This window comes from Coccidioides immitis (assembly GCF_000149335.2).
Source record: "Coccidioides immitis RS genomic scaffold supercont3.2, whole genome shotgun sequence".
NCBI lineage: Eukaryota > Fungi > Ascomycota > Eurotiomycetes > Onygenales > Onygenaceae > Coccidioides > Coccidioides immitis.
Window position 1 is genome coordinate 2,986,923 of NW_004504309.1, and position 20,523 is coordinate 3,007,445.

The window sequence follows — 20,523 nt, forward strand, 5'->3', positions numbered from 1 at the left end:
TCAGCACTGCCTTTTCACGCAAAGAGCCTGTCAGCCTGTCAGAGATGAATGCAGCCCTCATGAAGGCAATCATTTGGGTGTTCTCAGCCAGAGAGTACTGGAAATATACGGTAGAAGCTATAGTCAAGACTTGATTTCCTATTTCAAAGTATTTTTTGTCTGTCCTAAACCCCCATTTAGTGACTGTCATCCTCCCACTGTAAAAAAGCGATTCCATAAAAAGACACTGGGTTCGGCTTTAGACTTGAACGATAGAACCAAAAAGGACCCCGTAATATCATGCCGTAGAAGAAATAAAAAGAATGTAAAGCTATCGAGACATCTCCAGAAGCACTGGAGTCAAATTCGGTGTCAGACATGTATGAAAAGTGCCATAACTTGAACAGGGGAATTGAAAACAAAAGAAACCAGATACCCAAACAGATATCAATGAAACTCCCATAATCGTGCTCGGATCCAACAAAATGATTTCGTTGCTTTTTTATTTTTCTCTTCAGTAAAATGATAGATGACACAACAGTCATGCATAAAAAATGTTGCAAGATGGAAACGCAGACAACCACCCATTGCTAAAGGACATTTATACCACAGAAATATAATCTCAGGGACAGAAAGGGACTCAAGTTCAAGTGCAACGGGGTATAAAGAGATCCTTGACAAAATCTCAAAATCAGATAAACAGGGTATTCAACACAAGAAGTAAAGATGAAGCGGTAAACCTGGCGCCGATCACCGAATAGCATGGCAGAGTCCAACCAAATCCAAAAGACACAAAAGATATGGCACGAAACAAAGGAGGCATACATCGTGGGGTTCTTTGATTGAATCCTTCATTACGCAAGTGATTCGAATTCTTCTCGTTCTCGCAGTCTATTTTGCGCTAGCTCGTCACCGCCAGCGGCAGACAGCTGCATCCAGTGCAGCGCAAGACACAGGCTCTGTGGGTCAGATTTCAATTCCAAGTCTCGCCGATACATCATGTCACGGTTGAAAGTCTCACGTGGCATCGTGAGGGGAAATGTGACCCGCGGCAATATTTCTGGGTGAGTGAGGTACAGGATGGCTAGCTCTCGTTGTGCCACAGCATTGCCTTCCTGTGCTGTAATAATCCACATTCTAGCCGCATCTTCGATGCCGTTGCCAATTCTTGGAGAGAAGGGTGATTGACGTTGTCGTTTGCTTAGCTCTTGAGAGACAATGTTGTCTGCAATCTGAACCATGCTATGGCACACATCATCCTTCAATTCGAACGCAGCCAAACCGAATTGCAAAAATGCAGTTCCTGCGTCAGCCTTGTTCAATACCTCCGAAGGAACGAAAGCAGCAATGAATTGCAAATCTCGAAATAATGTTTTCGGCTGGAACTTCTGGATGAGCTCTCGTAATGCGCGAATGATTTGGTTATCACTCGGTAGACTGTTTGCCGAAGATCCACTCGAGATCTCATTCGTAGCTGGAACAGGCGAGGACGGGGTCGGAGTCTGGTCATCGGCTACATTGAGTGGCTTCGAGCCTTCCGATACACTATTCCTGTGACCACGTCCTTGCCTTCGATAAATCCTAGGTAGGGCAGCAAACTGATTATTGACAAGCTCGACGCTTCCATTGCCGATTGTCAAAGATGCGATTACAAGACGACGAAGATCATTCAAAGCTCTTAGTTTTGTGAAGGGGTTTGCGTGCCGCGAGAATTGATCCATCAACCGCCGGAATGCCTCGTTGTATCCGAAAGCGAAGTTATCCTCTGTCTCCCTTTCCGCATTGCCTGCAGCTTCCGACCCCGTTGCAAGATTCGCTACTTTGGATCTAGATAACAGAGAAACTGCAGATAGACTCCGCCGCAGACTTTTTCCAGATCGACAAATCGGGTCATCCTCGGGTCGAATGCTTAGAGGCGCAGAAAGGTCAGCCAGGAACCGGTCGAGTCTTTCATTCTTGGCCATCTGGTCCCGAATTCGGGCCTGGTTCAGATAATCTGAAAACCATGCATCGGTCTCGCTTCCACAACTCCAGACAGGAGAACCAAGGTCGCTTAATAGCAGACTGGTCAAGGTCTGCCTCAACTCATCCAAGAAAGCAGCTTTCCCTGGGGGGGTGCGTTCAAGTCTTCGCGTTGTTAAAACATCACTGACCATTGACGCCGGGCGGGATTGGAAGCTAGATATGCTCGTAGTAGACTGGGCCTGGGTGTGAATCGGGGACCAGAATGGCTGGTAAGATCCAACAGTCGAGGCTGCCCGACCAGGCGAGTCACCAATAGATGATGTGTCCGCGCCACCATCCTTCGTCTTCCATCTGTCAGACCCGATGCTTTGGAAAGAAGACTTCCGCACGAGCGACGGAACATCATTAGGTGCACGGAAAAGAGAGTCTAAGTTTCGACCACCAAGGGACTGGGATGGGTAAGGATATAGACTCTCCTCACTCGTAATGCTTGATGGGCGAATGCTTGTTCCCGTGCTGAGGCCCGTAAGAGGACGCGCGCCAGCTGCTTCGAACATCGATCGCTCCTTTTGAAAGAGCTCACTCGACCAGAGAACCGGACTATCGTACATCGATTCTCCAACGAGCTTGCTGACGCTTGTCTTGACCTCGTAAGAAAATCGATGTATTCTCTCCTCTCCCCGACAAAAATTATCGATTCCAGAACGGTGAAGCCATTTTCTCGTGATATCAACTTGCTCGTCTGATAGTTTAGTAGGTCCTCCCTGGCTAGCCGGAGCTTTCATCACGTTCATAACTTGAATTTCCGGTTTTTGAAGAAAAGAACCACCAAGCGACCGGGACCCAAATTTCGACTTGGGTTCAGGAGCGGCTGATAAAGCTTGGAAACCCGCCATCGACTTCAAAGCGAGAGCTACATTCCTTGCATCTTCATACCGCAGAGAGTTTTTGACATCAGTCATATACCACATTTTATTTCTTAACTTCGCCAAACTTCCCATGGCTGACTTGACTTGACTCTGAAAATGGTTCAGAGTATGTTTTAGTCCAATAGTCTTTGGCGAGCACTGGTTGACAATCGAGAAATCAAAATCTGCAGAGTGCTTCGCTGCCCAATATAGCGGGTTAAGTACCTTATCGTCCGTGGCAGATGTGGGACGTCCCTTGGCGACAATTCGTAGTAAACGCGCTGCATTCCACCAGTAGTGGGAAGTAGGAAAATCCGACTGACGCTGACAGCGGATCATAGCATTTATAAATCCACGCCTTAGGGAAGATTCACTTTCGGCACAGTCAGGTGTATTCGATCCATTTTCCGTGCTGGCCACGTTTGACAAAGGATCAAATTCATCCGTGAGCCTGAAAATAGCATTCTCCAGCGCGTTTTGATCTTCCATTGACAAACCAGCCAGATTATTAGGCGTGGCTTCCAGAGACACGGAGTTTTCTTCGTCCAACTGTAAAGAAAGCCGATGTCCATCAGTCGAGATGGCGATGATCGCCCAATCTTCACTCGTTGGGGCGCCCAACGAATGACGATCCTCGGATTCATTTATTTCGGAAAGCTCGTAGCGAATGCGATCCGCATTGCGGGAGAATGATTCTTGTGGCGAAACGGGACTAGCAGTCCTGCTCGGCGAAACATAATAAGACTTTGGCGAATCCTGAGAACTTATTTCGGTGGTGAACACAGTTTTGGCGCTGAAAGACCGACTTGAAAAGGAATTCATTCTTCCTTGGAAAAGACTTGGTTCGAATGTCCGTCCGTCATTGGGGCCGGAACAAAAGGTGGGGGATAGCGAATTCGGGAAGTTTTGAGTAGGCTCGGCTGAGTTCAACGACCCTGCTTTGGGAAAAATGACATCTAGTATCGTAGTAATATCAGTCGGAGATAGGAAAAGGAAATTTTCGGATACGTCGCCAGCCGAGGCGTAATCAGAAAGGGTCGTTTGAGATGTCGCATGTTTGGGAAGCGAAGGGTTAAAATGTGAGAGCATTTTCTCTATATGGTGTCTAATTCTAGGGGGCACGAGAGTATATTGCGACCTAATACAATCAATTAGATAAGTTTACGCCCACAGACCTGACAGTGCACATACGGTGTTTGAAGGATCCGGGACACATAGAACTGGGCTCGGTGCGAAATCTGCCCCAGGAGTCGTTCTCGCGCATCTTTCGTAATATGGAAATCGAGCATGAGCCCGTGTGCCTGGCGGATCAAATTCAGCAAATAGAATATAACAGATCTAAAGGAATTGATCTGAATCACTAACCTCCAAATAGGACAACGCACTGGGCAAATGCTTGCGGAAGAACCACTGGAAAAATATAAAATCCAAAAATCTTTTCCGGAATTCAGCTGTACCGAGCTTTCCGAGGATAGCATTTCCAAGTTCAATCGCGCCTGCTGGAAGGCCAGCATCAGAATCATCAAGGACTGCAAACAAGTCATGGACGGCAGCTTGGAAAAACTGTTCAGCAACATCAGTCCTCAAGGGATCAAAGCCGTCGGTATCCAGACCCAATCTACGGTTATCCGGGTATTCAAGCAAGAAGGCACCTTTCTGGAGAACATCCATCAAGTAGATCTCAAGCTTTGGTTTTGCTTTCCATTCCGTAGCACCAGACCAGATGGACAAAATTTGACCAACAAAGGAGTAATAGCCGCTTCCGCCATGAGATATTAATTTAGCACAAGTCGAGGACCAAACGTTCAGGCGAAGGTAGGACTCTGGCGAATTCGACACCAAGGGAGCTGCAAAGACGTTGAATAACAAAGCTGAGATAGGATCGGTACGCTCAAACGCAAAAGCATGTTCCTTGATGGCATTGGAATGAGAATTTGCCCGCTTCGAGAAGAGCGACGGCGGCTTGTTACGAGAGCCAAGAGGAGAGGAGGCCTCACCAGCGTCCAATGTATGAGCAGTAGAAATGAGAGCTGAAAGTTGAGCTGGAGACAAGCTAACTAAACATTGAAACAAAAAGTCCGAATCGGTCCTCACGCGGGTAAGTATTTCGACGAGATCTTCCCGTGACCTTGGGGTTAGGCGTTGGGTAAAACTACAAGGGTGAATGCCCGGCCGGTCCGCATAATTTTCAGATGGTTCGTCGTGACCCAGGACATGATGCTTCGAAAAGGATTCCCAAAGATCACGAATTTCAAAGATGCTATTGTAGACGGAGATGAAACCAGCCTTGTCGCCATGCTTAAAATTCTCGACCAAACCTTTTTGCACAGTAGACGCAACCCGAAGCAGTCGGCTAGAAAGTGCAATGCAAACCCGGAGATTCCATAGGCGTCGTAAAACATTCCGCTTCTGGATCCTTTGGTGCCTTTGAAGCTGAATTTGGCTGGCAAACTGGGCAAACGACACTTTGTGGACTTTCTCCATCACTGGTTTCTTCTCAACCTGTGGCTCTAACAGAACAGTCTCCGGAACCGTCTCGTCCTCTGTCGACGGTTCATTATTCCGTGGTTCCAGCTCTGGTTCCGGCAGACGGTTTGGGGAGCGATCTGAAGATTCCAGTGCGGGAGCGTGGATATCCTCTCCCGACTCCTTACCAGCGCCATTTACGGGAGTCGAACTACCTTTTAGAGGGAGAGTTGGTAGGTTAAAATTAATGACTTGCGACGTTGGGGTGTCGCATCGGGGCGGAGAATCAGTAGGCGAAGGTGGTAATGCTATTGAATCCATCATAGTCAGTCCGAATTTCGGTGAAAATAGCATAGAGAAGCACGTCGCGACATGCTAATCTAAGGTACGACAACACATAGTGTTGGTCCCCTTTGCTTTTCCTTTTTTTCAATAAAGAATAAAAAAAGAAGAGAACCTCCCAACAAAACGTAAGTGTCGGCGCAGGGAGGTAAGGAAAGTATGAAATGCGCTGCACGTACTTGTAGCAGCCGCGTATGCCAGAACCGATGGAAGACAGGCATGTTGGATACTGATCATCTTCCCATGGGCAAACCAGGGGCATCGGTCTCGAGACGGGGCTGTCTCGAGAACTTAAGATGCCTGAGCAGACGGGCGGGGACAGGCGTCGGCCTAAAGCATGACTCCAGGCGTTCAGGAGATGGGACAGAGTCGGGGGAGATCAGCGGAATGGCGATGCAGAGGGGAAGAAGCCAGCTTGGAGGATAGGACGGGAAACGAGTCCGGTTGGTACGGGGGTCTACGGAGTAGATAGGTTTAGTATGGTAGGGAGAGGGCGGGACCGGAGGGAGGGGGGATGATAGCGGAATTCGCTGGAAAACACGGTCAAAAGCGGTCGCGTGTGAGCCAGAAGGCGAGAGAGAGACAAAAGCAGAGCAGCGGCGAGACGGAGAGAGAACGGGGAGGGCAGAAGAGGAAGAAAAAGAGGATTGTGGCGTTCTGGAGGGAAAACGGGGAGGGAGAGGGGTGAGTTGTCCAAGATGGAGGGCGAGGCTTCTGATACGCAGAGGGCGCGACGACTAGTGACAGGAGTCCACCATCACCAAATCAGAGCCATGTCATCAGGGTAATACAACGAAGTATTTTTGCCCGGTGTCGTGGTGAGGTCACTGTTAAGAGTTGGCAAACAATGGCCTGAAAGTCTCTCGCACACACATTCTCTCTCTTCTCTCTCTACAGAATTCTTCCGTACCGCTCCGCTTCCTGCCAGACGGCAGACCCGTGCAAGTGCTCGTTAGTCCAAACACCGGACACAGTCGCAATATCAAGTCGAGCTACTTTAGTTACAACGCTCCCCCTTCGAGGGCCCCACAGGCTGGCGGTGCACTGCGACCCTCTCTGAGCAGGTGAACAATCAAGGTCGTCATTATTGATCATGGCTCTCGTGTTAGACAGGGTCCCGACGTGGGGATTTCTTCAGACGATTCCTGAGGAACCACCTCACTGCAGGATACATCACGAGGATACAAAGGAACTAGGACCCAAGTCAGGGCAGCGGCCGAGACACTGGACAGACATCATCGAGATGTCCACAGTTCTTGTGTGGAGTTGAGGAGTTTATTCTGGGTTGGCCACGTTTTCGCAAAAACTATTCAGCGCCTAACTTGAACCCCATCAAGAGGACGAGGTTACTCCTGGGACGGTGGTACCTGTCCCGCGAGAGGTTCAAAGAGGACCTTTCACATATCCCGCGGCTGGAGATGCCCGTCTCATGCACTGCTATTATTAAGCGCAAGGGCCCTTTTTCACCGCCGGATCATCCTCTCAATTGCTTGACAAGACTGCCAGACCCGCGACATAGTAGCGGATTTGCACGTTGAGTCCCGCCGTGCACGCCAATGCAAGCGTCCCTGCCCAGCGTTTGGGATGATGCCGGTCATAACATACATACATACATGAGGTGCCTTGTGGGAACATTCAAACATACATACATACGCAGTACGATCATAAATAATTTCCACCCTCCCCATCCATACGGCTGCCCTGGAGACTCCGGAAACGATTTTGTCAAATCCAGTCTCCTCAACCGTGAGATCTCAAACATCAGAGTCCCTTTGTGTCGTCGTGCAGATCGCTAGGCGGATCGTGGAATGTGGTCGCCAATAAGTCCTGCCACGTCGTTGGGCGAATGCAATGAGAAGAAATTAAGAATTTTCCCTCGAGGTCAAACTCATAACTCATGGAATCCACAGGTCGTATTTGTCAAATGATCGATGAGCAAAGCGACAAGGTCTCGGTGATGAGTTGGCACTGCATGCATATCCAGCTGTCGCTGGCGACAAATTTGGCGAACCAAGATTGGTCGGGATTCGGTTTTAGTGCCACGCCAGCGAACCCCAAGTCAAACCCGGCCAAGGCTGGCGAAGGAGTGGGCTGGGGCCGGAGAGATGGCGACCATCCATCCGCCAGCCTGTCTCCCTGGCTCGTCTCGAAGGACAACCATCGTACTCCGTACTAGCGCGAGCAAAAGTTGGACACAGGGGCATCGCGGCGCTCATTCCTCTCAAGCGTTGTTTTTTCTTTTTCTTTCTTTTGTTCTTTTTTTCATTTTTTTTTTTTTTTTTTTTTTTTTCAATTTTCTTTTCTTTTAATTATTTACCAACAAATCATCCTCAGCCGAAGCATTCAGCATCCCCGTTCCGCAGCAGAGGGTCTGCCCATTTCCTGATGTTCTCGTTCAGGATATTGTTTGGTAAGATGGGAAGTATGTATGTACGGAGTATAACGGCTAGAATGATAATGGCTTCATTATCCTTTGTTAGCATATTTTGATACCAGCAAGCAAAGTCGTGATACTCTCCATCTCTCTCTGTCTGTCTCAATAGCTTGTCTAGCGGGATCAAACTGTTCCTTCGGCGTGATTCACCTGTTCTTTCCAAACAGCTCTTGCAACTGCTTCTGTTCCTGTTTATGGTTGTTCATTCGAGACACAGCAACATGGCGTCTTCCCGTCATTCTCCCATCATTCCCCTGTTTACACATACTTCGTGTATACATAACAATCCAAAGCAAATTCTCTTCCCGCTCCCAATCAAGGTCTTTCCTCTATTCAACTCAACTAGTTGATCCCCCTTTCGTACTAAGATTACGTCCTGGCAGCTATGGAAGTCGGATTGCTATGGCTACCTTCAGATCCAATGTCGAGAGTAGCTACAGATGCAGTACTTTGCAAAAAGATATTCACCGCACTCTGTGAGATAACTACTCCTGCAGAATTTCTGCCGTGCCTTAGCGTATGTTCCCCCCTATTACTCTGTAACCCGGGGTCTCCTGTACAACTGTCTGGTGTTGACCAATGCGTCTCTTTCTCCCTTCGTGGTGTGTATGTTTCGGCGGAGGATCCCAGTTCCCTTGCCCATAAAATCATTAACTCTGCGCCTGGTGGCCCGGGATCCACGCGTTGTGGGATCCTCGTCCGGTATAATGTTGAGATTCACCTCTATTCTCGCGAAATTGGCAGAAATCATTGCCCGTGACGTCAAGGACCTGGCTTCCTTTTCACTGCACATAGACACTCGCGAGGTTACGGCTGAGTTCTATAGCTATGAATACGCCGATATTGATGCCGCATTCAGTTACCACGCCCTTGTCCGCCTTTTAGACGCTATCCCTCCGACCTGTACTAACCTCGAGCTCGATACTGGGGGCATTGAAATGTATCAAGACGGTGGGCATTTATGCGGACATATTGCCAGAGTGATGCCTCATCTTCGGCATGTCCGCTTGCGGTTAGGGAGGCTCTGCTCAAATTTCATTGACATCTTTGACGCGGGCAACCTCACCCTCGGTTTACCTGCATGCCCAAACCTCCGTTGCCTCGTGATCAATTCCGAATATTTGAGTTGGAGCAACATCCTCTATGAAGGCATGCCCTCAGGCGTATCATAACGGGTCTCTGCACAATGAACTCGTTCTTTTTCTAAGACACGCAATCTCAGGTGGAAAGCTCTCCCCTTCCTTGAGTCGCCTTCAGATATACAGCCAACAAAACGTGGACAAAAACTCTACGGATTTTGTGATGCGTCTCACAGACGTGCTTGGCCATTTCACATACCTGCTGCCGAGCGTCGACCTTCCGAACCATTCCAGCTCTCATCGACTGAATACCTGGCATTTTATTCGAACAAGCGGAAACACCGACATTGTTGCAGCACGTGATGACGCTGCTGAGATCCTGGAAAATTCATGGAAGTGCACGACCGATGGGTCAAGATTCCCTGTTACTAATGATCCGTAATATCCCTACTGGAGCTTGTGATACGATGCGATTGGACTGGGAGCCAGACCCTCCGCAGGTCTGTCTTCAAAAGTATATTCGAGAGCAACAAGCGCTCTTTGGTTTTCGCGGCCAGGAATCTTATATTCTAGCGGACACCAATCCTTCAAAATACGCTTCATATCGGTTGCACGGCTTGAGCGAGAGCGTAAGTGGATTTTCTGACCCCCGACTCTCAGAATTATTTCTCCCTCGTGCCAATCGGCCCCTGATAATCATGCTAGTTGGCACGGTACCCTTTCATTCGCACAAAGATGTGGAGTCCCAATTGCGGTCCGGACTGTTATGGGTATGGAGAGCATACTTTTACCATTGCAAGCATGGATTATTTCATTGAAACTGTAGTTGCAGAAGTCAATGGAGACTAGCGATCGATTCACGCACGTGCCCCTATGAAGAATGCTTGATAGATAACCAACTCCAACTCGGAGCATTGAAGCGAAACTAAAAGCTCCCAATAAAATATATATATTGACGTCTATTAAACACTTTAATTCTGACATTGAGTCTTTAGTTGGTAGTTAAATGCATGAAGCCGGATACGGCTGACTGACATATTTGGACTGACAAAATGCCAATAATCTGACATAAATTATATCTAGTACATCTCAAGTCGTGACCAAGACGGTTTCTCCTGGACCTTTACAACGGTCGCATGTGAGAGTAGCGAATAACCTTGTCGATCCCGCTCTAGGAAACATCTAATCCATCAAGGGTGAAGCGCGGCGTCATTCTGTCGTCGCAGGTAGGTGACACTCTGTTCCCCAAGCCGGAACTACCGCCTTTTCTTCTGTCTCTCCCCCCGCCCCTTTTTTTCCCCCCTTGCCTTTCATTTTGTCGTAGAGGCGGGGCTGATTGGATCGGCCGGATGTAGGAAAAGGATTGAAGAGCTGGTGCTTTCATATCAACATCCATCTTTTATCGGCTTCTTTCTTTCCCTGGCGTACGGCGACGGTTGTGAGAGTGTCCCTAATAACTTCTTTCGACACCTTGGGGAATCTGAGAATCAATTAGTCCTATAAATTCGGGTGAGAGTTGGGACAATGTACGTACCGTTTCTTCAAAATTTCGATTAATCCTGCCTTCGTTAGGTCGCTGCCGGAAACAGCCTGTTTGAACTCGGAAATGAGTTCCGACGGGAAGTGAGCTTTTAGTTTTAGCCCGGCTCCAGGGCCGTTGGAAGTGGTATTCATTCCTGGTAAAGCTGAAGTAGGCCTAGGGTTGAGCGCAGGTGTCAAAAATGCGTTATTGGATTGCATTGATGTTTGTTTGGAGGAATCGGGTGCTTTTCCAGGAGTAGACGCGTTTAGCACGGGTCGTAGGTTGCTTTGAGGGGCCGATGTCGGCTTCTTCCAATATGCATCAGAGAAAGGATCTATCGGCAGGCTACCTGTTTCTAAGAGGCATTGTGAGCAACTCATTCAACATCCACCGGGGCTTGACATACCCGATAAAACCTCCATCCGAAAGGAATTCATATATTCGTTCGCCTTATTGCCATCCGCCCAGCAGATTCCGGTGCAAACAGGTTCCAAGTCACCCACGATCATTTTCCTTTTGCTAAGCTCGTCGTCTCCGTCGTCCAAAAAGTCATCCATATCCTCATCATCGTCGTCACTAACATCTTCCTCGCCTTCCGAGTCAAGGTCTTCGCCTTCCTCCGGTTCCTCCCATTCTGCTTCGGAATCATAATCATAGTTAAAATCTGGAATAGCCCTAGAAAAGGGATTTCGACAAAGTTTGAAAGCACTCTTATCGGGTAGTCGTTTCGTAAAAGTACCCTGGTAGGGCGGCCTCACATCTTCTTTAAAGTGTAGTAACTTCATCGGGATCTTCTTGAGCATGCTTTGGGCCGATTCATCCGTCCCAGCATCCTTTTCTGCCGTAAGATCTATAACAGCACCTTTGCTATCATTGGAGTCATTCATAGATGAGACGATTTCCTTCACAGTGGGACTTTCCATTTTGCCAAAGCGACGTTTATATGGAATCATCTTAAAGAGCTCGGATGGCCTTAGAGATAGATTCGAAGGATCGTGGGTATTTTTAAGATATACATCTAGCTTCTCGCGGACATGCAACAGCGCCTCAGAGTCTCGTTCGAAACGGTGGGGGGTGCCAACCCGCATGTGGGAATGGATGAAGAATGGAGGAAATTCATTCTCATAATCAGAGATCGCTTTCGTATTATCGACTTCACTTCCGGCAGCTGGAGCAGCTTCTTTGCTGCTATTCTTATTCGAAGTGTCGGGTGCCGATGTTTTGTTGGTAGTGGCCGCCACAGGTTTCACAAAAAATGCATTCAACCTCATTTGAGACTGCAGAATAGGTCAGTGTAAAGAACTCGAACACAAGACACCAAATATCAACATGATTGTGATTGTCATAGCTACATACCCTCTCCTTCTTTTTCTTTTCTTCTTCGCGGGCTAGTTTCTCTTCTTCCTTTTGCTTTTTCTTTTCCTCCCGCTTTCGCCTTTCTGTCTCCTTCTCCTCATCTTTTTTTCTCTTCTCGTCTTCTCGTCTTCTTCTCTCTTGTTCCTTTTCTTCTTCTTTCTTCTTCTTCAATTCTTCCCGCTTTCGTTTTTCTTCTTCTTTCTCTTCCTCTTTTCGTTTCTTCTCCTCCTCCCATAATTTTCGAGCCTCTTCTTTTCTTGCCTTTTCTTGTGCCTTGGCTTCTTTGCTTGCAGGTGACAATCGTCGCTTTTTATTTGGGACGAGAGATGGCTGAGAAGGAGGAGAGGGAGCAGGTTCCGATAGTATATTGCACGAGGGGCCAGATGAAATATTCACCGTAAGGGGTACCGGTGCAGAGATGGATTGTGCTTCAGTGGCATGCGGTTGGGCTAACGCCATGCTTTCCAAGGGGGATGGCGAAGGATCTCTCTTTTGCCGCCGGGTGTCTGCATGGTCTTTTGGGGTCTGACACATGCTAGCCGGGCTTGGTGCAAGTGACTCGGTATTGGATCCGAGGATCGTTCCATTTAATTCATCAAATGGCCTTTTCTTTGGGGACGCCGGGTGAACGCCATGTGTCTGTTCTAGGACCTCTTGTTGAACTGCGACATCCATATTGCTTCCCGCTTCTCGACTTTAACACGCAAGAATTCCAAAGAGTGTAATGTACCGAAAGAAAGAACGTCAAAATAAATAGGTCTTGTGTCATATCAGGAAGTCCGGGCCGTTAGGAATGGGTCGTTAACGGGTATTCGATGGGTCGTGTCGTGGGCAGAGGGGTCATGACAGGTCCACCTTAGGCACAACTGGGAGCTGTAGTGCCTTCAAACCAAAAAGACAAACTGTAAATACACCTGCAACGGACGAAAAGTGTCACCAAGCACAGCAATGAAAGGAATGGAGGCGAGGGCTGCTGCTGCTGCGCGACGGTTGAAGCGGTGGAGAGCCAGGTCGTCCATGACAAGGTTTGGTTGGAGAGACGCGTGAGCGTGGCTCTTGGCGCGTGTCGCCCATTCTTTTAGGTTAAACCCAGGCGGACTCCGCCAACTTCGCCCCTATGAATGGAAAGTCAATTCCCCTCCTGGCACCTTCGGTGTACAAAGAGTGGCAGAGTGGCTGCAGAATATTCCTGCTGATTGTAACTTATATTAACTAATATTGGTATTAATTATAAAGATAATAACTGCAGGCTGTGTCCCTGGAACTGTGACACTTGCACCATCATTGAAGTGATCCCACTAACCATGCCTTCCCATGCTTTTGTGCCAAAAACCGACTAGGGGAAACAAGATGCTTGGAATGAGTGCGGAGTAAACAGAGCCGATGCTAGGGAAAAGGCAGAACTGCAGCTGAAAAAGAACCACGAAAATGATTCTATATGGAAGGGATGCGAATAGATGAGAAAAAAATCAAACTCCCATTAACACCGCTCACAATGAGAACCCGATAATAATCCCGCCCTGTCCATATAGAAGGTGGAAATAAGAACACACGTAGTTGAATGGCCAGATTTCAATGGCCAAATAGAGGGCCGCCTGGGACGCTTGCGCCTGTAAGAAGCCTGTCGACGATCCTCCATTCCATCCAGGGTGGGCTCAATCGCTGAGGTCTGGATTAGCGACGAAGAGTCTAACACTACTCATGGTGCTAGTGCGGTCGTCAACACTTCCTCTACGTCTCAATTCCTCAGCCGCCTTATGTCTTCGGGCTGCTGCAGCTGCTCCGCTCGGGGCCGCTAGATCCGTGATCATTCCGAAGTCCTCTTCTCGCTGGCTTTCGGTGGATTGTGCGGTTGATGGGCGGTTGTCCGACGTGGAAGAGTCCTGGGTGCCACCGGTATCCTTGTCTTTTGGTGATCCCGGTTTGGTCTCTGCAGCAGGGGTTTCAACGATGTGCGGGATATCGAGGCGTTGCTCGGGAGGTTCGGCATTCGGGGGAGTGCTGCCGCTGCCGCTGCCGCTGCCACTGCTCAATCGAGGTTGGTTGGGTCGATATCCGCCGGTCATCCGATTGCTAGCGGCAGAACTTCGTCCGCTACCGTTACGGCGATGGTAAGCCGATCCATCCGGATTATCGAGGTCATCGTCCGCATTGCCAATTTCATTTGCACTGAGTCTCAATGGCACGCCAGTGCCCACCATTGTCCCTGTACTGAACGGCAGTGATTTCGTCGCCGAACTGTGTCTGATCTTGCCGCTGCTAGCCAGTGTATTTGTTCGACCGGAGCCACCGCCTTCCTGAACCTCCAGGATCGCTCTTTGCTTTGCAACGCGTCGCTGGTGGGCCTCGCGAGGGTCTTCGGCCTGCGTACGGTCGCACCAGACGGTCGCCTTCTGTCTTCGCATCAAAGCAACGTACCCGACCTGCGGGTGGGTGGTTCGAGAGGAAGGGCTGCGGCTGACATTGTTTTGTGAAGCGCTCATATGGCGGCCGGTATGCGGGTTTCCGCCGGTGGACGACGTCGACGTTGTTGCGTTCGAGGGGCGGCGTGATGGGAGAAGGACATTGTATTGTTGTTGGTGCTGTTGTTGTTGTGGGGGGTAGACAGGGGTCATCTGACGGAGCGGGTGCATGGGGGTAGGGAGAAACGACGACGACGACGACGAAGATGCCGGGTGAGACTGATATTGGTTTGCAGGCAAGCTGTGTTCACGCGGAAAGAGAGTGTGTTGGATGTTTGAAACTTGGAACTGCAGACCAGCGTTCCCGGTGGGCAGAGGCTTGCGACGAGGGGCCTGTAAGGCTGGCGACTGGTAATCAACCATCGTGCTGGTCCAACGAGATCACAGAAGCAAAAGGTACCGGATACAGACACGCGCGCGGGGCCTTGGCTCCTGTTGGTCGGGAAGAGAATACTGTGGTCCGGGGGCTGGACCAGTGATGCTACCATGTACGTAGTAATAGCCCATTCTCTTGGTTGAAAAAAGAAAAAAAACCGAAAAAGGAGTGATGTCAGATCCGGTTCTTTTCAAGGTTTCTCCGTCAAACTCCACCGACGGAAGACTGTGAAATGTAACATCAAAAGGACTCTTTGCCACCGTGATCCACTCAGGTTGGTTTTCACTGATTTCTCTCCCACCCACTGGTTCGCGAAAAGCGAGACAAGACACTGGAAGCGGACAATAGCATTGACTATATACGTACACAAGAGTTAGGCCGCCCGAGATGAACAATTGAAGATGAAAGACCAATGAAGCTTGCTGGCACTGATAGCAGAGCGCGCGAGGAAGCGCAGAATAGCAAAATTTATGCACTTTTAAGCGCCGCGACTGATCACAAGACGTCTGCAAGAAGGTTCCGCTCTTGTAGACTTTTAACTCATGGCATAACCGGATGTCATTGAGCTTCAGCCCAAACTCAGCCCCGGACACTGCAAAAATTACAAGACAGGCGCTCATTTCTTCCTCTTCCTCGCATACTACATAACTAACTAATCAATGCACGGACTCATTCAGCCCTGTCGGGTCCCGCGAGGCCCACAGGCGTTGATGCGCCCTTGAAATGACACTGTGTTCGATCGGACTGCTGCTCCTCGTGGGCTTGCCCCGAGAAGCCCAGAAGCTTATCTGGCTCCATCATTCAAATTTAGGGAGTCGCTAAAAACGCAATCCATGGGGATCGCTCACCAACCGCGACTACGGGCGGACTGGGCAACACGTGCATGATGTTGCCCTGAAGTTGAGAGTTAAAAGGGAGGCCGACTTACGGCCGGCTTCGCGACCTTCAACTGGAGTCTTTAGATACAGATGCCAATGCCCTGGTGACCCTTTTCAATGGCTTGCGTGTTTGTTTTCCAGCAAACACTGTTCCTAGATATTTTCCTTCTCACATGCGAGTCACAAGCGTCCAGAGGTTGACTAGGACTCTACTACGTTGATTATAATTGATCAGCACCTGGGAGGGGAGGGCATCCAAGTCTCAATCTCATTCGAACATCGTTTCATCTGCATGTTTACCCCCTTGGCTATATATGAAAATCCGAATTTCATCCAAGAAGGTTTAAATTTCCTCCGTTTCATCATTCATCTCATTAACTATGATTCCTTGTTGTCGTCAGCGGGCACATGTAGCAAACAGTCAGTCAGCCAGCCAGCCAGCCATGTCTCACACGCAAGATGGCGACGCTAGTCACCCATCGCATACCATAGCATTAGAGCAATGGAAGCCACGCTCAAAATGCCGACCTCCACAGAGGTAGCTTTGTCTTCCCTTGGAGGTGATGTACTTTGCTGTTTTGCCACTACATAGATCTCTCCGGTCGAGTCAGAAACGAAAAAGAGCCGTCCTGTTTCGTCAAATGCCATCCCAACTGGCCTGAAACAACCATCTGGACATTTCCTGGTATCGGAATTGGTGACTACATTGATGGCAGCCTCCGTATCCGTTCTGGGAGCCATGGGCTCGCCGTCTTGGAAAGGAATCCTCGTTATCCTATAGCCAATTGGTACATCGCGATTCCTAGAGAGCGTCAGTCCGTCGAAATGGAAAGGTACCGCCTGGATGACATCAAAAAGTGTCACTCACCAGCTGCCATGAAAGGAAACGAACGCCTCATCTGTTCCATTGAATTTGATATCCAACGGAGCTGTATGAGGAGCAAATGTTAGTCTCGGTGCCTCTACTCTAGCACAAAAATCGTCTGTTTTCATATCGCTTTCAACGTCGAGTGCGAATTCGGTTCCAACTTGAATGTCGGTGTTGTTCGGGATCGCGTCGACATCCCAGGCAGCACTGCAGTATGGATAGCCATAGTTGAGTCCGGTAGTTGAATTAATACTTCCATGGAAATTTAATTCCTCTCCCGGGTTGTCTTGATGGATATCAATCCCGTGACGTTCTATATTATCGATGGTGTTTTCAACCGTCCAGATGCCGTTTGTCCCTGGATGTTCAGCAATACCAACGGAGTTTCTCATTCCCCAGCCGAGTCGGATTCCATCTCTTGTGAAATTATAGCCACCTTGAGGAATTTCTCCCATTTGAAAAGCCTTCATCTGGCAATGGCCTGTGGAAATATCCCCGCAGTCGAGGTCAATGTTGCCTGCGCTGCCCCTAACAACCACAAGATATCCACCCGAGCCGGGGGAATAATGCAGTGTACGTGTTGAATGACCTGGGTTCTCCAACCCTGTTACCACCACTTCTGGATTTCTTGAGGTGACTCTCCTGGCCTCCGCGTCATAATCCCAAGCATAGACCGTGCCACGGTCCGACGCATACAGTTTCTTTCCATCCGGAGACAGAGCTATCCCATGATTCAAGCGGGATTTGACCGGATGGTCTATGAGATCGACTTCGTCTTCAACCTCTAAGCAGGTGCCACCATTATCTCTCAAGCGAAAGTTGAAAATTCCGGCGGAGGATTGGACGACGAGAAGGTTACCCTGTGAGTCGAACTGGAGCGACCTCGGCCGTCGAAGACCCTGTGCCACCACATTCACATTATAGCCATCGGCTGCAACGGGGGTAGAAGATGCGGTTAGCGTAGCCGTGCAAGAACTCTGAGCGACGCTGATGTCGATTAATTTTGCGGTTATAGCTGCAAATGAATAGAAATGCCGCATACTTATATGACCTTGTTTTTTCCCAGGTTGGTACAAAGTAATATTCAGGAGGAGCACATATTTTAAAGCTCAAAAATGGCTTTCAAGGTACCACTAGTGTAGAACCTGGGGCTCCCGTTGTTGTTAAGTAGTTACGCTTGCCTGGGCTTTGACACGAAGTGCCTAGCATATTAATTATCTCGGCGCAGCTTCGTAGGAGTTTCAAAAAGGCGTGTCTCCAATGGCAAGCCGACCCGGATGGACAACCTGGTAAAGCAGATAGATCAACGCAGCGACAGGGAATAGAATTCGCGGAAATGCTACCTTATCAAGCACTAAGCGGATAACTATTGAGGTACTCGGATCTTGCAACAAGCGGCTTTGCTTGGAGATGCACTCCTCCAAAAACTGTCGTCTCAGGTGGTTCTGGAGAGAGATAGGACTTGAGGCAGAATGTTAAGGACACACGAACCTATCAACGCCGGCCCATCGTGTCCATAAATCATCGCACTTCTAAACTACGCCAGCCACCCAAGCGGCCATAACATTGGCAAGGGAAAGATCAGAGTTGGGCCTAGTCGGCCAGTTGGTCAGCGAGCCAACCTCTCGACCCAGCTCATGCTCATCCGCAGCGCCAATCATGTGCAATGTCCAAGAAATCTCAAGAATCGCCGAGAGAGCTGGGCACTTGATGACGGGTGAGTGTATTGAGGATGGTGTTCTGTACTCCGTATGTTCCTAATGTGCATCTTGCAATGAGATGGAGGTCGGTTTGGATGATGTACCAATCATTCCCGCGGCTTAAAGAGGTTTCAAACCCGGAGCTACTTTCTTGCTCGAACAGCTGTGAAATTGGACATGTCTCTATTTGGCCCTGACGTATTTTGTATGATTGTCGACAATGTTCTTAGGTATTTTCGAGTTTCATTTGATCTTGTTGGATCAGAAGAGGATCCATTAGTTATCCACGCTACGCGCTCTTCTACACTCTGTCGCATCTCTGCGAACCCTTGGAGCCTGCCAGTATACGAATTAGAGCTTTGCCCCGGTAACCTTCACCAGAGCACCGTCTTTGACCGCGAAATCTCTCCCACGTTTCCACCCGAGCCACCGATTTAGTGTTTCTTCACCACCTTCGCCTGGTCGAATTGGGTTGGGTGACCATCCTCCATCTTCCGCCGAAAACTTCAGGCCTGGAGTATCGGACAACTCGACGATTAACCGCTGGTCATAGCCGTCTTCTTCCAGTTCATCCATAGTTAGAACAGGGGTTGCACATGCATCTGTTCCATCGAAAACAGCTTCCCACTCCTTTCTTGTTTTCTCTTTGAACTTCTTCTCGAAAATGCTCCGCATAAAGGGCCAGTTGCTTGGATCTTCACGGACTTTGTTCGAGTTGGGAGGGAACACATCCGAAGGCGAAAGCTGCAACCCACGCAACAATGCATCAAAAAACTGGGGCTCCAATGGCCCGATAGCAAAATAATTTCCAGGATCCTTCGTCTCATATGTGCCGTAGTAGGGGCAGCCACCGTCAAGCACATTTGTACCTCGCGGGCCGTTCCACATGGGAGACTTTCGCGATAAACGTGGCATAGTTGCAAGGTACGCCGAACCATCAACCATATTTGCGTTGACAACTTGACCTCTTCCCGTGGTCTGGCGAGACAAGAGAGCCAGCAAAATGCCTACGAAACAGATTGCTCCGCCTCCAGCAAAGTCTCCTAGGATATTTCCTGGTGGATAAGGAGCTTCCCCCGCCCGTCCTAGCATCCCTAGCACTCCCGAAACGGCAATGTAGTTGATATCATGTCCGGCCATATCTTTATATTTCCCATCACGACGGAAACCTGTCATACGAGCAACAATCAAACGGGGATTCTCCTTTAGAAGCACTGTCGAAGGACAGAGACCCAATTTTTCTAGCACCCCGGGGCGGAAAGGGTCAATTAAGACGTCAGCATTGCGGATCAGGGATAGCAGAACCTCCTTTGATGCGGGTGATTTCAGGTCTAAGCTGATGGATGTTTTGTGTCGAGTTAACGCATCTTTGGTTGGACGAGGAAGGGGTTTAGATGTTGAATGTGCGTTCGGATGGGGTCTATCAACTCGCAAGACGGACGCTCCATAGTCGGCTAGCAAAAGCCCGGCAAAGGGACCTAGGTTATGGCGGAAAGGATGTAAGCTTCAAGGGGTCATCAAATCCTCAACTGTAACCTCAGATGCTCTGCGTGAAACTCCGACATACGCACCTGGGGCCAAGCCAGCGAGTTCGACGACGCGAACACCCTGGAGTGGTAAAGCAGCACCCGCCATCCTTAAGCCCGATATTCTGGACAAGCGGCCACAGAATCTGGTAACGATTTGATATATATATATATTTTTTTTTTTTTAAAGGAAGAGCAGAGTAGCGGGCTATTCAGCTCGTCATTTACAGTGTGAATTAACCCCAGACCGCTGTCGCCTATTAAAGCGTTTGAATCGGCTCCCTCTCGTACTAGTCTGCGTATCAATGTAGAAGGGTAAAGCCGTTTGCCCCGTCGCAGTTCATGCCCGGGCCGAGAGTAAAAGTTGGGTAAGCTTTCCGGGGAGCCGAGGCACAGCTGCCCCACAAATATTAGGGGCCAAGCCCGCTAGCGTCGGACCGAGCACACCCACCAACCTTTCACGAGCAGCAGACACCCACCAGAACTGCGGATAGTACCTCGCTTGAGGCCCGAAGTTCCTCCGCCCTTTCTGTCGGGGGCATATTTGAGCACTTGCTTGCTACAAAAATATCTGGCTTACGCTTTGCCTGGCGACATCCACCCTTTCCTTTACGCTCGACAGGTCTCAAAGGTTATGAGAGTCTCTTTGGGTTAGTCCCCAT

The 20,523-nt window shown here is 49.2% G+C and overlaps 8 protein-coding genes across 8 annotated transcripts; 3 read left to right on the plus strand and 5 right to left on the minus strand.

Moving 5' to 3' along the window:
- Positions 1-111: 111 nt before the first annotated feature.
- Positions 112-5,937, minus strand: CIMG_06584 (uncharacterized protein). The gene is made up of 4 exons (XM_001242687.2): positions 5,840-5,937; positions 4,218-5,626; positions 4,044-4,153; positions 112-3,990 (listed from the first exon to the last, which is right to left on the minus strand). Exons 1-4 carry the CDS (start codon positions 5,895-5,897, stop codon positions 834-836), a joined length of 4,734 nt encoding a protein of 1,577 aa, XP_001242688.1. The 5' UTR covers positions 5,898-5,937; the 3' UTR covers positions 112-833.
- A 1,279-nt stretch (positions 5,938-7,216) lies between these two features.
- On the plus strand, positions 7,217-7,836 carry CIMG_06585 (uncharacterized protein; the record flags this gene model as incomplete). Its single annotated transcript, XM_001242688.1, has 2 exons — positions 7,217-7,406; positions 7,571-7,836. 2 exons carry the CDS (start codon positions 7,217-7,219, stop codon positions 7,834-7,836), a joined length of 456 nt encoding a protein of 151 aa, XP_001242689.1.
- Positions 7,837-8,479: 643 nt separating this feature from the next.
- Positions 8,480-9,266, plus strand: CIMG_13068 (uncharacterized protein; the record flags this gene model as incomplete). Its single annotated transcript, XM_001242689.2, has 2 exons — positions 8,480-8,570; positions 8,611-9,266. The coding sequence occupies 2 exons, from the start codon at positions 8,480-8,482 to the stop codon at positions 9,264-9,266; spliced, it is 747 nt and encodes a 248-aa protein (XP_001242690.2).
- Positions 9,267-9,535: 269 nt separating this feature from the next.
- On the plus strand, positions 9,536-10,022 carry CIMG_11778 (uncharacterized protein; the record flags this gene model as incomplete). Its single annotated transcript, XM_012358692.1, has 2 exons — positions 9,536-9,802; positions 9,879-10,022. The coding sequence occupies 2 exons, from the start codon at positions 9,536-9,538 to the stop codon at positions 10,020-10,022; spliced, it is 411 nt and encodes a 136-aa protein (XP_012214115.1).
- Positions 10,023-10,553: 531 nt separating this feature from the next.
- On the minus strand, positions 10,554-13,034 carry CIMG_06587 (chromatin assembly factor 1 subunit A; the record flags this gene model as incomplete). Its single annotated transcript, XM_001242690.2, has 4 exons — positions 12,052-13,034; positions 11,102-11,972; positions 10,708-11,050; positions 10,554-10,653 (listed from the first exon to the last, which is right to left on the minus strand). Exons 1-4 carry the CDS (start codon positions 12,724-12,726, stop codon positions 10,554-10,556), a joined length of 1,989 nt encoding a protein of 662 aa, XP_001242691.2. The 5' UTR covers positions 12,727-13,034.
- Positions 13,035-13,223: 189 nt separating this feature from the next.
- On the minus strand, positions 13,224-15,031 carry CIMG_06588 (uncharacterized protein). The gene has a single exon (XM_001242691.2). It carries the CDS (start codon positions 14,874-14,876, stop codon positions 13,707-13,709), a length of 1,170 nt encoding a protein of 389 aa, XP_001242692.1. The 5' UTR covers positions 14,877-15,031; the 3' UTR covers positions 13,224-13,706.
- Positions 15,032-16,017: 986 nt separating this feature from the next.
- Positions 16,018-18,384, minus strand: CIMG_06589 (uncharacterized protein). The gene is made up of 3 exons (XM_001242692.2): positions 18,127-18,384; positions 16,636-18,080; positions 16,018-16,569 (listed from the first exon to the last, which is right to left on the minus strand). The coding sequence occupies exons 2-3, from the start codon at positions 17,673-17,675 to the stop codon at positions 16,236-16,238; spliced, it is 1,374 nt and encodes a 457-aa protein (XP_001242693.2). The 5' UTR covers positions 17,676-18,080; positions 18,127-18,384; the 3' UTR covers positions 16,018-16,235.
- Positions 18,385-18,558: 174 nt separating this feature from the next.
- On the minus strand, positions 18,559-20,129 carry CIMG_06590 (alpha-methylacyl-CoA racemase). The gene is made up of 2 exons (XM_001242693.2): positions 19,907-20,129; positions 18,559-19,813 (listed from the first exon to the last, which is right to left on the minus strand). Exons 1-2 carry the CDS (start codon positions 19,968-19,970, stop codon positions 18,687-18,689), a joined length of 1,191 nt encoding a protein of 396 aa, XP_001242694.1. The 5' UTR covers positions 19,971-20,129; the 3' UTR covers positions 18,559-18,686.
- Positions 20,130-20,523: the final 394 nt, after the last annotated feature.

Coding starts and splice junctions, on each gene's coding strand:
- CIMG_06584 (XM_001242687.2), bottom strand. CDS start 5,897: ATGATCAGTATCCAACATGCCTGTCTTCCATCGGTTCTGGCATACGCG. Junction 5,627..5,839: donor GGCATACGCGGCTGCTACAA/GTACGTGCAGCG, acceptor TGGATTCAATAG/CATTACCACCTTCGCCTACT. Junction 4,154..4,217: donor GTGCGTTGTCCTATTTGGAG/GTTAGTGATTCA, acceptor TTGATCCGCCAG/GCACACGGGCTCATGCTCGA.
- CIMG_06588 (XM_001242691.2), bottom strand. CDS start 14,876: ATGGTTGATTACCAGTCGCCAGCCTTACAGGCCCCTCGTCGCAAGCCT.
- CIMG_06589 (XM_001242692.2), bottom strand. CDS start 17,675: ATGCGGCATTTCTATTCATTTGCAGCTATAACCGCAAAATTAATCGAC. Junction 16,570..16,635: donor GTTTCCTTTCATGGCAGCTG/GTGAGTGACACT, acceptor GACGCTCTCTAG/GAATCGCGATGTACCAATTG.
- CIMG_06590 (XM_001242693.2), bottom strand. CDS start 19,970: ATGGCGGGTGCTGCTTTACCACTCCAGGGTGTTCGCGTCGTCGAACTC. Junction 19,814..19,906: donor ACTCGCTGGCTTGGCCCCAG/GTGCGTATGTCG, acceptor GCCATAACCTAG/GTCCCTTTGCCGGGCTTTTG.